The 13,632-nt window shown below is 38.7% G+C and overlaps 1 protein-coding gene across 1 annotated transcript in view; it reads left to right on the top strand.

Annotated features, from left to right (window-relative positions):
- Positions 1-13,632, top strand: part of PAPPA (pappalysin 1) — a 306,500-nt gene that overhangs the window by 131,314 nt on the left and 161,554 nt on the right. The window contains exons 8-9 of the mRNA XM_069073822.1: positions 9,730-9,858; positions 12,895-12,986. Of these exons, the coding sequence (XP_068929923.1) occupies positions 9,730-9,858; positions 12,895-12,986 (221 nt within the window). The remainder of the gene's footprint in view (positions 1-9,729; positions 9,859-12,894; positions 12,987-13,632) is intronic.

Here is a 13,632-nt window from a genome sequence, read left to right as displayed (position 1 = left end):
GTTTTTATCCTCTCCCTGTCCTGGAGATCTCCTGTTTCTGTAAGTGAACTCAGAGAGATCTGTCATTAGCAGCATCATGGCAGTTGTAGGAGAAAGTGCACAAGAAATGAGGGATCCCATTTGGCAGGGTCTACAGTCTCACGTGACTTTCCTCGACCCTTCTTTTCAAAACAAACTGAACCTTTCAGGTTCAAGTTCTTGCTCCTCTCATCAGGAACGTGACTTCCTGCTTCTAAGAAGTAAGGCTTACAAAAGGGCTCATAAGACTTCTTGGACATCAAATAGCTCTTACAAAACAGCATTTTGATGAGTTAAGTGTAAATGAATCAGAAACATACGGATTAAATTTTCTTAAAGTGCACATGGGTTTAAGAATTAAGGGGAAACGTACTTCCCTGCCTGTACTCTGGGTTTCACCGAACCCAAAACATAAGCAGGAGGGAGAAAAATAAAAGCAACCCTCAAATACTTTTAGATGTGTTGCCAAATTTTAAAATGCTGTTGGGCTCACCCTCTGCCAGTAATAAAATCTCTGGCCACCCAGAACAGCTACAATCAGGAACAAGAGGATTGTTTCCCTGACTGGCCAGCAATCACCAACAACTGTGTTAAGTTAGTGGCTCTCCATGACAGGTTGTCACTGTTCTCCACTAGGCTGTTGGCCCCTTCTTGGACTTGATTTTCACACTACTCCACTTGTTTACCATGAACTATATCTGGTGTTTTGGCTCCCAGAGTCCTTGGTAATGGTTCAGTCCGTGCTCTGTAATCAGAAGAAATGTCCATCATGAGGGGAATGTTTGGAGAAGCTGTCACACATCTATTCCAGTTGTATTCAGGAAAAACAAGAGTTCCTTGTCGATTTTTTTTCATCTTTAATGTTATCCAGGTGTGGAGTTCCCTTAACCTGTAAATGGTCTCCCTTTAGTTCTTTTCCTGACACAAATACCCTTCTAAACCATAGGGCCTCTGTTTGCATGCCTTCTAATTCATAGCTACAGATACAGACACTTTATAATTTCCACATTGTTCCATCATTTTACACTCCCCCCACCCCCGCCCATATCTGATTTCATTTCACCAAGAAAGGAGAAAATTATTTCAATTGGTGGTAAAAGATGATTAAAACAGAATAACAAAGGCCTTGGCTGCAAACTGTTTGTTTTATTAAATTTGCTACTGTGTTTTAAATTGGTACCAGGGCAAATCTTTGGACAATTATGTCAAGGCCTGCTGGAGTTAATCAGTCATATGTATATGTCTGCTACTTTCAAAGCATGGACCCTTGTAGGGAGTGAGGAGAGGGAGTGGACAAGAAGGAAAGGACAAGTCTCATGTTACCTGTCAGAAACCAAGCTGTGTTCCACTGCCAGTGTGAGGGGGGTATAGATGCCCAGTTCCTCTAGACTTCTCATTTTCCTTCCATTTCATCGAGTTCATGGGTTGGATCTCCCTGTGGTCTACAGAAGAAATAACAGAACATGATGTTGCAAGACAAAGGCCAATTTGCACAAACAAAGATTTCTTCTTGGCAAGGGAATTCAAACATCACAGCTTTGCCTTAATAATTGGAACACCCAAAGTGAAGCAGATTGGAGGCTTCTGACTGATGAATTGAATTTTGGTTGAGAGAAGGCCAACATGAAGTCAGGCAGGCTATGGTGTCCAACTGTTATAGGCTGGCTATGTTCTGTGATAATACAGTACCTTCTGTACACTGACTGGGATCCTACAACTTTATAACTGAGAGGGAGCTTAGTATGTTAGACCTACAAGGTACCTCAATACATAGACTATGGAAGTAAACTATAGAATGTTAGAACTACAAATACAAAGACCTTTAGATCGCATCTTGCTTTATTGCTTCATGTTACAGTGAAGGAAAAAAATAAGAGTAAAACCCAGAAAACAGAAATAACCTGCAGTGACAGCGCTTAGGACTGTGGTCTCCTGGACATCTCATTCAATGTTCCTGCCCTTATATGTTCCTCCATATTACTTCACAGGAAAGAAGCTGTACAAATATGAACATTACACTGTGGACACATTATGGTCAGCGGAAATGAAACAATTTGCACAGTGTCATACATAGAGTTAATGGCAGAGTGAGGCCAAGAATCCAAGTCTTCTAGCTCTCCCTTTGGATGTGCTCCTCCCTTATAGCACAGATGCTTCACCATAATAGCCCTTCCCAAATTCTAATTCAAAAAGTTAAGCATGATCCTCTTAGTTCAGCATGATCCTTAAGTCAAGGGGAAAAAATGCCTATAGCCCTGAATCTTAGTTCTAGTACCAGCTTAGTCTATGAACTTAGCCAATATATTTCTTCTCACTGATCTTCAATTTCCTCATCTGTAAAATGAGAAAAGTTGGACTAGAGAATCTCTAAGGTCCTTTTCAACCCTAACACTCAAAGGTTCCATAAATGACTATTGCAGAACTATAGGACCATTCTCAGTGAATAACGGTTATTTGAACTGAATGAACAGCAAGGAAAATCAAGTTGTCCTTTGTGAATTCAGAGTAATACAGAAAGGATGGAAATTTTAAAGAAAGAGACTAGTTAGATGAGGAGGTTATATGAAGGAAAGAAAGTGGGTGGAATTTCAATTATTCATGTTAAATGTCTAGAAACTTTCGTTCAAGAAGATTAAGCAGTGGAACATCTGACAAGAGAACGCCAACTGCCAGGAAATCAGAAGCACAGAAGTTTTGCCATAGAAGAAGCCTTAGTGTCCATCTATTTCAAATCCCTACTAGAAGCATGACACTGTTAAAAATCCTTGACAAGTGCTCATTCAGACTCTGCTCAGATACCTTAGTGACAGGGAATTCACTTCTTCCATAAACAGCCAGCCCATGTCATTTTTGTTAAATAGTTCAAATTATTAGGGAGTTCTAATATTGAACTGACATCTGCGTCCTTAAAACTTCCACTCATTGGTTCTAGTCCAGCCCTCTAAACCTATAAAGAATGTGTCTAATCCCTTTTCCACATGAGAGGCCTATGATCAAAAAGCAATGATCATCCTCACCCTCCCACATCTTCCCTGTGCCAAGCTAACCAATCCCATCTCCTTCAACTGCCCCTTCTATTCCATGGGCTGAAGTTCTGAGCACACAGGTTGCCCTCATTTGGATACACTTTGGTTTTCATTCTCTTCTAAAATATCATAATTTAGTAAAGTCTTATTTTTTTTCAGAAATCATGAAATCAGAAAGCTCAAATAACTGGATGATGCTTTTTTCCCCTCCTGCAGGCATTATGATGCAAAACATTGCCTAAATGAATAAGATAATATGGGGAATTTCTCTCAAAAGGTTCCTTTCCAGGATATTATATATGTGTCATAGGGTCAACTCATTCTCCTATATACTTTATACCTATATTCCTGTGCATTGATAACTGGTAATATTGAAGATGACACTGAAGTCCTCTGAGATCCTGAAAATGTCTTTAGAATGAATTATTAAAGAGCTTTTAGAATGTTCATTTCTGAGCACTATCAACTTTATCCTGGAGACAGCAGAGGGCCTTTTATGATCATCATAGGCCAGAAACAATATGATAAAAGTGGTACTTGAAGAAGACTAACCTGGCACAGGCATGGGATGGATTGGAGGAAGGGAGCCTGATTAGAAGGCTTTTGTGAGAGACAACTCAGGCATAGACTGGGGAAGGTTTTCCAAGTGTGGTCTGGGAATTCTCAGGGGTCCCCAAGACCCTTTTAGGAAGCCTACAAGGTCAAAACCATTTTCATAATGATACTAATAATGATATCATCTCATAATGATATTTCATATGATATTCATAATGATAATAAATTTTAGCAGATATAATAATAATAGTAACAATAACAACTAGCATTTATATGAGGTTTTAAGTTTGCAAAACACTTCACAAATATCTCATTTTATCCTTACAACAGTGCTGAGAAATAGATGCTATTATTATCTTCTCTTTAGAGATGAGGAGAATGAGGCAGACAAGTTAAGTGACTTGCCCAGAGTCACACAGCTAGTAAATATCTGAAGGCAGAATTTGAACTCTGGTCTTTCTGACTCCGGGTCCGATACTTTATCCACTGCACCACCTTGCAGCCTCTATATATAGAATAAAATCTATAAATAGAATAAAAGTTCTGTGGGAGGTCCTCAAGAATTTTAAGAATACAAAGTGGTTTTGAGACCAAAAAGTTTGAGAACTCTGCATTAGGGTAATGGCAATGAGAATGGAAAGGAGGGTATGGACACAAGAGATTACAAAGGAAGGATCAGTAGGACCCAGTTACTTAACTCTGTGGGGGGTGGCTTGGGAGGGAGGGAGGTGAAGGAAAGGAGGAATCATAGTAGCAGCATAAATCATTCCAGATGGTTTTGGGAACAGCTGAAAGGAACAGCTTGACACATAACATCCTTCTTTTCGATGAACCATGAAATAGGTCCTAACCACTGGTAGGGGCTTTAAAGATCTTCTCGACCTCCTTCTAAGAACTGAATTCTTAGTCCTGGCTCTTGGGGGTGGGGAATACTATGCTTCATGCGCTGTTTTTGTGACCAACTTTGATGTTAATTTAGACAAATATAATTTGGACCCCTTTTTTTCTGTGAGAATTCTTGTAGTCTCAATTGGCAGAACTGGATTGTCTATTCAACAATTCAAGGATTTATTGAGTACATATTTTGTGTCAACATTTCAGGGCTCTTATGAACCTTCATATACCTATATGAACAACTTCAGGATTTCAAAAAAAAGTATTATTGTAGGCACTCTATCAATTCAAAACACAACCATCCTGTGCCTTGGGAGATAGCTTCATTAATTTCTGTGGCCAAAAAATCCATCACCATGTGGTGATCCAGTCTAATGTAATCTAACACGTATTTATTAAGTGTGTAATATATGCAGCTAGACTCTCTTCTAGATGTTGGGGATATAAAGGAAAAAAGCCATCTCTCCACCCAAAGAGCTTACATTCTCCCAAGGGGATACTACATGTAAACAGATAAACGTATATAAATGATCCTCTGAACCTCCCACAGGATAGCAAGGCTAGTTATTGCACAATGTTGGATGATGCCTGATATCAGTCAATCAACAATCATCAATCAACAAGGATTTATTAAGTACTTACTATGTGCTAGGCACTGTGCTAAGTCCTGGGAATAGAAATAAAAAGCAAAAAAAAATAGTTTTTGCCTTCAGGGAGATTAAATTCTAAAGGGTAAATGACCAACATATGTATAAATAAATATGAAGTAAATGAAAGAGAATGTTATGGGGAAGGCATTAGCAGCTGAGGGGACTGGGCAAAGCCTCTTGCAGTAGGTGGCATTTGCTATGAGTATTGAAGGAAGCTAGGTGGCACAGTGGATAGAGTGCAAGTTCTGAAGTCAGGAAGACTCATCTTCCTCAGTTCAAATGTGGTCTTAGACACTTTCTAGCAGTGTAACCCTGGGCAAGTCACTTAACCCTGTTTGCCTTAGTTTTCTCATCTGTAAAATGAGCTGGAGAAGGAAATAGCAAACCACTCCCGTATCTTGGCTCAGAAAATTCAAGATGGGGTCATGAAGAGTCAGACACGACTGGAAGACAACCAAAGATGAGACTAATGCCAGTTCTAATACATTTACCTTGTGAGGGAAAGCATAGGGAGAAAACCCATCTCTCCCAGAAAGGATGTTTTTGCCACTTGAGTCCTTTCACACCCTTGAAAAACCAAATCATTGTTGCATTGAGAAGTGAGAGACTGATTTGGCCTCTGCACCTGCTATCTCATTGGGCTTATCCAAACAGCCCCAGATCTGAGGGCAGCTGAAATAACAGATGAGTCCAAGAACTTGAGTTTTTTGACGTCCTTCTTTTGTTTATGAAATCCCACCCCCCATGATGGAATTCAGCAGAAATTCTCTTCATTATCTTTTTTGCAATTTTCCCATGCCATTTAATTTTTTCAGGGAAAAATGACAAAAGAATAAGAACTTTTGTAATTTACTAGAAGGGAAATAGAGGGATAGAATAGGGTGGTAGTCTGGTTATGGAAAATTGGTAAGTTAATTCTCTAAGGAATCAATTACTTATAGGTTTTGTTGATTGACTGCTATGGTCTTAAACTCAATCCAACAGATATTTATTAGGTGCCTACTTCTACAAGGGCAACTGGATGGCACACTGGATAGAGTGCTGGTCCTGGAGTCAGAAAGACTCATCTTCATGAGTTCAAATCTACCTTCAGACTCTTACTAGTTATGTGACCATGGAAAGTCACTTAACTCTGTTTGCCTCAGTTTCCTCATTTGTAAAATGAGCTAGAAAAGGAAATGACAAACCATTCTGATATATTTGCCAAAAATACCCCAAATGGAAGAATTGGATGTGACTGAAATGACTGAAAACAACAATAACACACACAAAGCCTTAGGTTGGTGCAGGTGATATAGAGATAAATATGAATTGGCCTCTTTTTCAATCCAATAGTAAATGTGAAATGCTTCCAGCAGCAGATGTAAGATGTAGAATGCAGTACAGTAAAAAAAAATTCTTGACAAAGTCCCCTGAAACTCTAGGAGTCATAAACATATTTTCTTTCTGAGGGACCCCTTTAATATACTCCAACTGATGTCATCTATTTCCTGAATTCCTCCCATTATGAGCAGCAGGGTAATAAAAGGAAAAGGGCACTAGTACCACACATCTTTTTGATCTCTTGTTGGTTAGTTCCATTAAAGGATGGGATCTAGTCAAGACACTGAAAAAAGATTATTCTATACTATAGAAACATGCCATTTATTCATCCTCTGGTCAACCATAAAATGTTTCCAAAATGCCCTGAGATTCATTATGAGAAAAAAGGGGACTTAGAATGGCCAAAAACCAAAACAAAGCTCCCCCCCAAAGTAAACCTTTCCATTTTCTGGCTGCTTTAGAGGAGTAAATTAAAATATTTAAAGGAAAAAATAAAACAGAAGCCCACAAAGCTTTTGGAGCTTTAAAATGAAAGTGGGGAAAAGAACCCTGATTCACATTTCTAAGTGACAAAAAAGAGAAGGTGAGAAAAAAAATCTACCTCCACTCATCTTCCTTAAATAATTAATTAAGTTCAGTACATAAAAGCCCCAACAGCTCCTGGAATTAACCCTTACTATTACAGTCAAGACAATCCACTGTCTGGCCTCTTTTTTGCCTTTCCAGTTTTATTAGTCTTGATTCCTTTTACGACATAACCTTCATGCCAGTCAAGTTGGTTTATTTATGGCTCTTGAAATATACAGTTCATTTTTCTGCCTTTGTAACTTTTTGCTCCATTGGTTCCTTCTGCATAGATTCCACCACCTCCCTCATACTACCCTCTGATACTGAGATCTTCCTTATCCTTCAAGGGTCCAATGATCCCTTTTGTGTTACATCTTCCATATAGCCTCCTTGTATCATCCCAGGAAGACAGAAACTCTCCTTTTTCTGGACTCTGCTCACTTTGTACCATGCTATGATTATTATATACTCGCTTATCTTGTAATTAATTGACTATAAAGTAATAAAGTCTTAGAAATGGAATTCAAGGCAAGATAACATAGTAGACAGAGCTAAGAATCGCAGGCTCCAGAAGAGCTGGGTTAATTCCAATCTGTAACACAAATTAGTCATAATGCCCTGGACAAGTAACTTCATCTCTCAGTATCCCAGACAATTAACTCCTCAAGACTGTAAGATGTAGAACAGTTGCCCATATGCTTTAGTAGAGAGAGTTTCCTCACCAAGAATTCCTTACATCTGTTGGGTCTGGATACTCCCTGCTTGATACAGTGGATAGAGTGCCTGGCCTAGAGTCCAGAGGACTTGAGTTCAAACATGGCTTCAGAAACTTCCTTGCTGTGATCCTGGACAAACCACCTAACCTTGTTTGCCTCAGTTTCCTCGTTTATAAAATGAGCTGGAGAAAGAATTGGCAAACCACTCCAGTGTCTTCGCCAATAAAACTCCAAATGGGCTTACAAAAAGGCTTCAGTGACTGAAGCAAATGAACAGCAACAGCAACAACCCCCTTCCTCCTTCTCCCCTCCCCCCACAAAAAGAGAACTTGAGGTCTTAGAGATTCCCAAGTATAATTTCTCATTCCACAAGTGAGGACTCTGGAGTGTTTTGCCTAAGATAATGCAGCAAGTTAACATTAGATTTGGAACTAGAATCCAAGACTCTTGACTGTCAGTGTATTACTATGTTCCCATGCCACTTTATTTGGATTTTATTTCACTTTCAGAATGCAGGAATTGAAGTTTGTTCTTATCCATCTATCTCTAACAGTGCCTAGCACAGGGCCTTGATTGTAGTAGATCTTCAATAAGATAACAAATTTTTCACTGAATCTTAAAGTCCTTGGGAGTAGGAGCTAGCTATTACTATAATTAAATGACTCAGCTTCAAATCCTGATTCTGCTACTTCCTTCCTGTGTGACACTAAGCAAATCACTTCCCTTCTCTGACTTTCAGTGTCCTCCAGTTTTTCAAACCATTTTAAAAGTATGATGTCATCTTATCCTTATGACAACCCTAGGAGATAGGTAATACTATTATCACCATTTTACAGATGAGGAAACTGAAGTTGACAGGTTAAGTGAATTGTCCAGGGTCACACAGCTAATAAGTGTTTGAGGCTGTTTAAACTCAGGTTTTCCTGGCTCCAGGTCCAGCTTTATGTCCACTATACTACCCAGGTGCTTCTGCAAAAATAAGATGGGTTGGACTAGATGATATCCAACTCTAAATGCTATGATTCTATGCCTGATATTTATTCTTAAAAATTATTTGATACAAAACTAACTTTAAACTTCAAGCAAACCAATTAAACTTACTATATTTAACTCTTTACATGTTAAATAACTGAATTTTAGTATGCAAATGGCCATAACACCAAGTTACCCTTTCTTTGTTCATATCTCAAAGTGTATGACAATTTCAATAATGTTTGTGTTTCACTTTTGCCAAATTCATTTTAAAATTTTCTACTCATTTGCTATTCTGCCATCATACTTTAATGTTTCTGTTTCTCAATAACCTCCTCACTTTATCTTTACAATTTTTAAGAAATTTTTTTTTTTCTATTTTAGTCCATGTAAGATGGTGGTCCAATTTTCACTCCACATTTCTTTGGCTACTTGTGAGGTTGGATAGTTTTTTTTTTTAAGCAATCAGGGTTAAGTAACTTGCTCAAGGTTACACGGCCAGTTATTTCTGGGTGGGTGCTAAGTGTCTGAGCCCAGATTTGATCCCTAGGTCATCCCGACACTGGAGCCGGTGCTCTTACTCACTGAGCCACCTGGCTGCCCCTAAGCATTTGGGGTTAAGTAACTTGCTCAAGGATACACGGCCAGGTGTTTCTGGGTGGGTGCTAAGTGTCTGAGCCTGGGATTCGATCCCTAGGTCATCCCGACACTGGAGCTGGTGCTCTTAGTGTGCTACCTGGCCGCCCCTGAGGTTGGATAGTTTTTAAGTGATTATTTATAATTTATATTTCCTCATCTGTAAATTATATCCTCATCTCCTTGAACATTGTGGGTAGGTTTTGCCTTGAATTTTGTTTTTATCAATTCCTTGTAAAGTATCCCTGAAATTTGCTGATAAGTGAATTGAATGGGAATTTCAAGGGGGGGAAAAAGAGCCTCTATGGTTGAGTCCAGTCTGACTTGCCTTTTTTGCCCTGTGTCTCTAATCTTCTTCTTCATTCTTCCCAGGGAGCTAAGCCATGGCAGTACATATAAGTACCAGATTGTTACCATTTCTGGTACAGAGGAGAGTGAGCCTTCTCCCACAGCCACATATATACACGGAAGCGGCTACTGTGGAGATGGAATCATACAGAAGTAAGTAGAATAGTGCATCTTATGTAAAGAAATGCTGTTTCCATGAACTCAAAACCAAAATAGAAACCACGCTGATGTGCTTGCTGGACTTTAGATATTTTTATTTTTGATGGAAAAACTGAATGGAGTTTATTGATGGCCCTGATAATACATCATATTAGATTATTCTAACTTATAGAAGAGGCGACGTGCTACCATGCGAAGGAGTCTGGATGTGAAACCAGAAAACTTGATTCTAACTTCATCCCTGCCATTTATTTACATCTCACCATCATGGGCCTCATTGTTTTTCCATCTAAATTATATCTTCATCTCCTTGAACACTGTGGGTGGGTTTTGCCTTGATTTTTTTTTTATCAGCTCCTTGTAATGTATCCCTGAAATTTGTTAGATGACCTCTGAAGTTCCACTCAACCTAAAGCTATACTCCTCCACTATTGAAGAGGAATTCTTATCACAGCAAATAAGAGTCAATAAAGATCCTAAGCAATTCTGATGGATTTTAGGTCAGAGAAAGAGAGTTCAAATTAATTTTCTTCCATTTACTACCAGCATGGATGGATCACTTGAGTAACTTATAGTCTAAGATACTTATTTTGGACGTTGAGACATTAAGTATCTTCTTGTCTGTGGTCACATGACTTCTTGGTAAGTGGTTTCAAACGCAAATAGAAATGGGGGCCACTCAACCATATAGAAGGATCCTTGCAGGCCACATACTGACTTAGGAAACCACAAGTTAATATATTAAATAGTAATGTTTATTGTATTTTATATATTTTATTAAATATTTCCCAAATATATTTTAATTTGGTTAGGACTGCGCTCAGGAGTATTGTGGGCTTCATGTTTGACACTTTAGTAGTCCTGCATCATAAGATCATAGATTTAGAGGTGGAAGGAGTCTTAGAGGATATTGACGGGGGGATACCCTCTATTTTATAGTGAGGAAACTGAGGCACAGAGAAGGAAAGTGAGCTGCCCAATGTCCCAGAGTTGTTTCTGGTACAGAATTTGAGCTTATGTCTTCCTGACACTGAATGTAGCACTTCAGCTAATATGTCATACTGTCTTTTATGTATACATTGATATCTAGAGTTATAGCTGTATCTGTAGCAAACCAGTAAATTGATTTATTATGCTAGCTGTTAGATACACATACCCATCCACCCATCCCACATGATTACATCTTGCTTAAGTTAATAAGATGCATTAGTCTACAGCAACTCAGGAGAATCGTGTACCTAGTGCTCTGATTTTATTTAGTGGAGGGAGTATATACTATAGAAAATTCAGTTGTCCATGAAAAAAACAATGTATTTCAGGGATACAACATATATCCTGGGTATGAATTGGAGATGAGGAGCAGACCTGCATGTGAGATTAGGCTTGGAGAAGCTAGCCCATGATAAAAAACAAGACAAAACTTTCCCTATGAAGTCCACAAAGCAGATAATGACACTGAGATAATCCCTACTTGGCTAACATGATATGTGTTAAACACAGTGAGCTGAGAGCAGCTTGGAACACAAGGCTGGGTTCATGTCTAACTGACTTTTCAACCCCTAGTAGACAGAATGGGAAGACCTAGCCAAAACATCCCATAAATAAAGGCTGTGAGGGCTATTTGTAAAAGAGAGATCAATACTAATTTCCTCAGTTATTTCCAGGGTTAATTGGAACCATCTACCCTGCTGCTCCGGAGGAGCATTTACTAATGTGAGTTGGGGAGTGAAAGAAAACTTCTATAGCCCCTACCAGTCTGTTGGGGGTCCCAGCTGACTGGTAGAGGGTAGTCAGTAGGTCTCATAGGACATCATTCAAACACTTGATGGGAATTCCATCTTGACAAGGGAGTAGCAGTCTCCAGATGTATGCCAGTTACCTAGTCTCCCAATTACCTCTTCTTTCTCTGCCTTCCTTTGCCAATTCAGAAAACATTGATCCTATTCTGTCTGACTTGGAACTTAAAAAAAAGCCCTGGGTTTTTCATAATAGTCATGGTGTGATCTGTAAGGTTCTATTCTGCTCAAAATTGCCACAAATCTCATCATATGTAAGGCCTCTGGGTTCTAGCATACCAGAAAAATGATGAAACTGACTGGGAATACAACACTTTTATAGGAAATGAGGGAGAAATCTGAGAAAGAGAAATTGATGGATTCACTTAAGGAGGAAAAGAAAAAGTTTAGGGGCAAAAGCCCACAATACTATTCTGTCAGAGTTCCATAAACAAGATGGAAGCAAAGGGGAGTGGCAAATTCATTGACATCAATTATTAGTCCAACCCATTCATTTTACTGAGAAGAAAACTAAGAAGTAACTTGTATAATGTTACACAGCTATTTGTGAAATACTAAAAATATGTAAGAATCCACTGAAAGAAAGCAGAGAGGCCTATAACTGAACTTAGGATTTTGTTGGAAAAAACCTCCAGGTACAGATTTTGAGAGGTGAAGAGGAAAGGTGAAAAGGAAAGGGAAATAGGAAGTATGAAAGTAAATTGAATTAAATTTAATTGGAGGTATAAATCGGTATAGTCATTCTGGAGAGCGATTTGGAATTATGTCCCCAGAGTTACTAAACTTTTTGTGCTCTTTGACCCAGTGATACTTCTACTACTGTCTATACATGGAAGAGATCAAAGAAAGAGGAAAAAGACTTTTGTGAAATTTATATAATGTGCATGTGTATTATATACATACATGAATGCTATATATATTGTAAACATATATACAATAATTTAATTTAATTATATACTATATTAAGTCTTGGAGGTAGGAATAGAACCAAGTTATCTTAATTTCCAGTTCAGTGTGGATTAGGTCCAATACAGAACCTAGAGTTGGGTTTATTGTCTGAATACCTACATTTGAATTGCAGTGCACTGTGACTTTGACCAGGTCAGTATACCTCTACTGACTGCCTTTTCCTCATCTGTAAAATGAGAGGATTAAACTATGCACTCTCTCAGGTCACTATGTCTATCAAGCTGCTTCTGTTAGACCAATCTCTCTTTTATATCTTTATCTACAGACACCTAGGAGAAGAATGTGATGATATGAATAAGATCAATGGTGACGGCTGCTCTCTCTTCTGTCGAAAGGAACTGTACTTCAATTGCATTGGTAAGTCTAGTCCTCAGAGGTTTGCAGGAGTGGCCTCTGGGCAGCCCCAGACCTTCTGGTGGCTTCTACTGATGTCCTGTGACAGTAGCTGTAACATTTGCAGTGATTCAATAGCTCTGTTTGCAAAGCAAATAACCCCATTTCTACCTTTTTAGTGATTCTAGTAGGAAATTGGTTTCCATCAGCATTTGTCCCCTCATTGAAGTCTTGCTGTTGGTTTAGTTTGGCCCAGGGATGCTTTGCCTTTGCTGGTTAATACAAGTCAGGGTAGGGTTTGGAGGCAGAACAGTGACTGGATAGTAGCTGGACTGGCTACAGATCAGATCACATCTCCTTTGAGAAGCAAATAAATACTAAAGATCAAAGTTCCACCTTTGAAAGAAGTGAAAACTAATCTGAGAGTTTTTTCCTTCCCTCCTTGATTAGCAAATAGGACATTCTCAGTTTTCTCATCTATAAAATGAGGGTGTTAAGTTAGATGATCTCTAAGGTATCCCTCTCCCCCACCTCCCATATTTATGATTCTATGAGTTCTAATAAAACAATTAGTAAATGTGTAAGTGTTTGAGGTAGGATTTGAATTTAGGTCTCCTCACTTCAGGTCCAATACTCTATTAAACCACAAAGATCAATATCTTAGTGGCAG

This window comes from Petaurus breviceps, unplaced genomic scaffold (assembly GCF_028583685.1).
Source record: "Petaurus breviceps papuanus isolate PSGF00001 unplaced genomic scaffold, PetGlider_PUasm1.0 90879, whole genome shotgun sequence".
Taxonomy (NCBI): domain Eukaryota; kingdom Metazoa; phylum Chordata; class Mammalia; order Diprotodontia; family Petauridae; genus Petaurus; species Petaurus breviceps.
The sequence above is the reverse complement of the archived record's forward strand: the minus strand, read 5'-3'. Positions and strand labels throughout refer to the sequence as shown.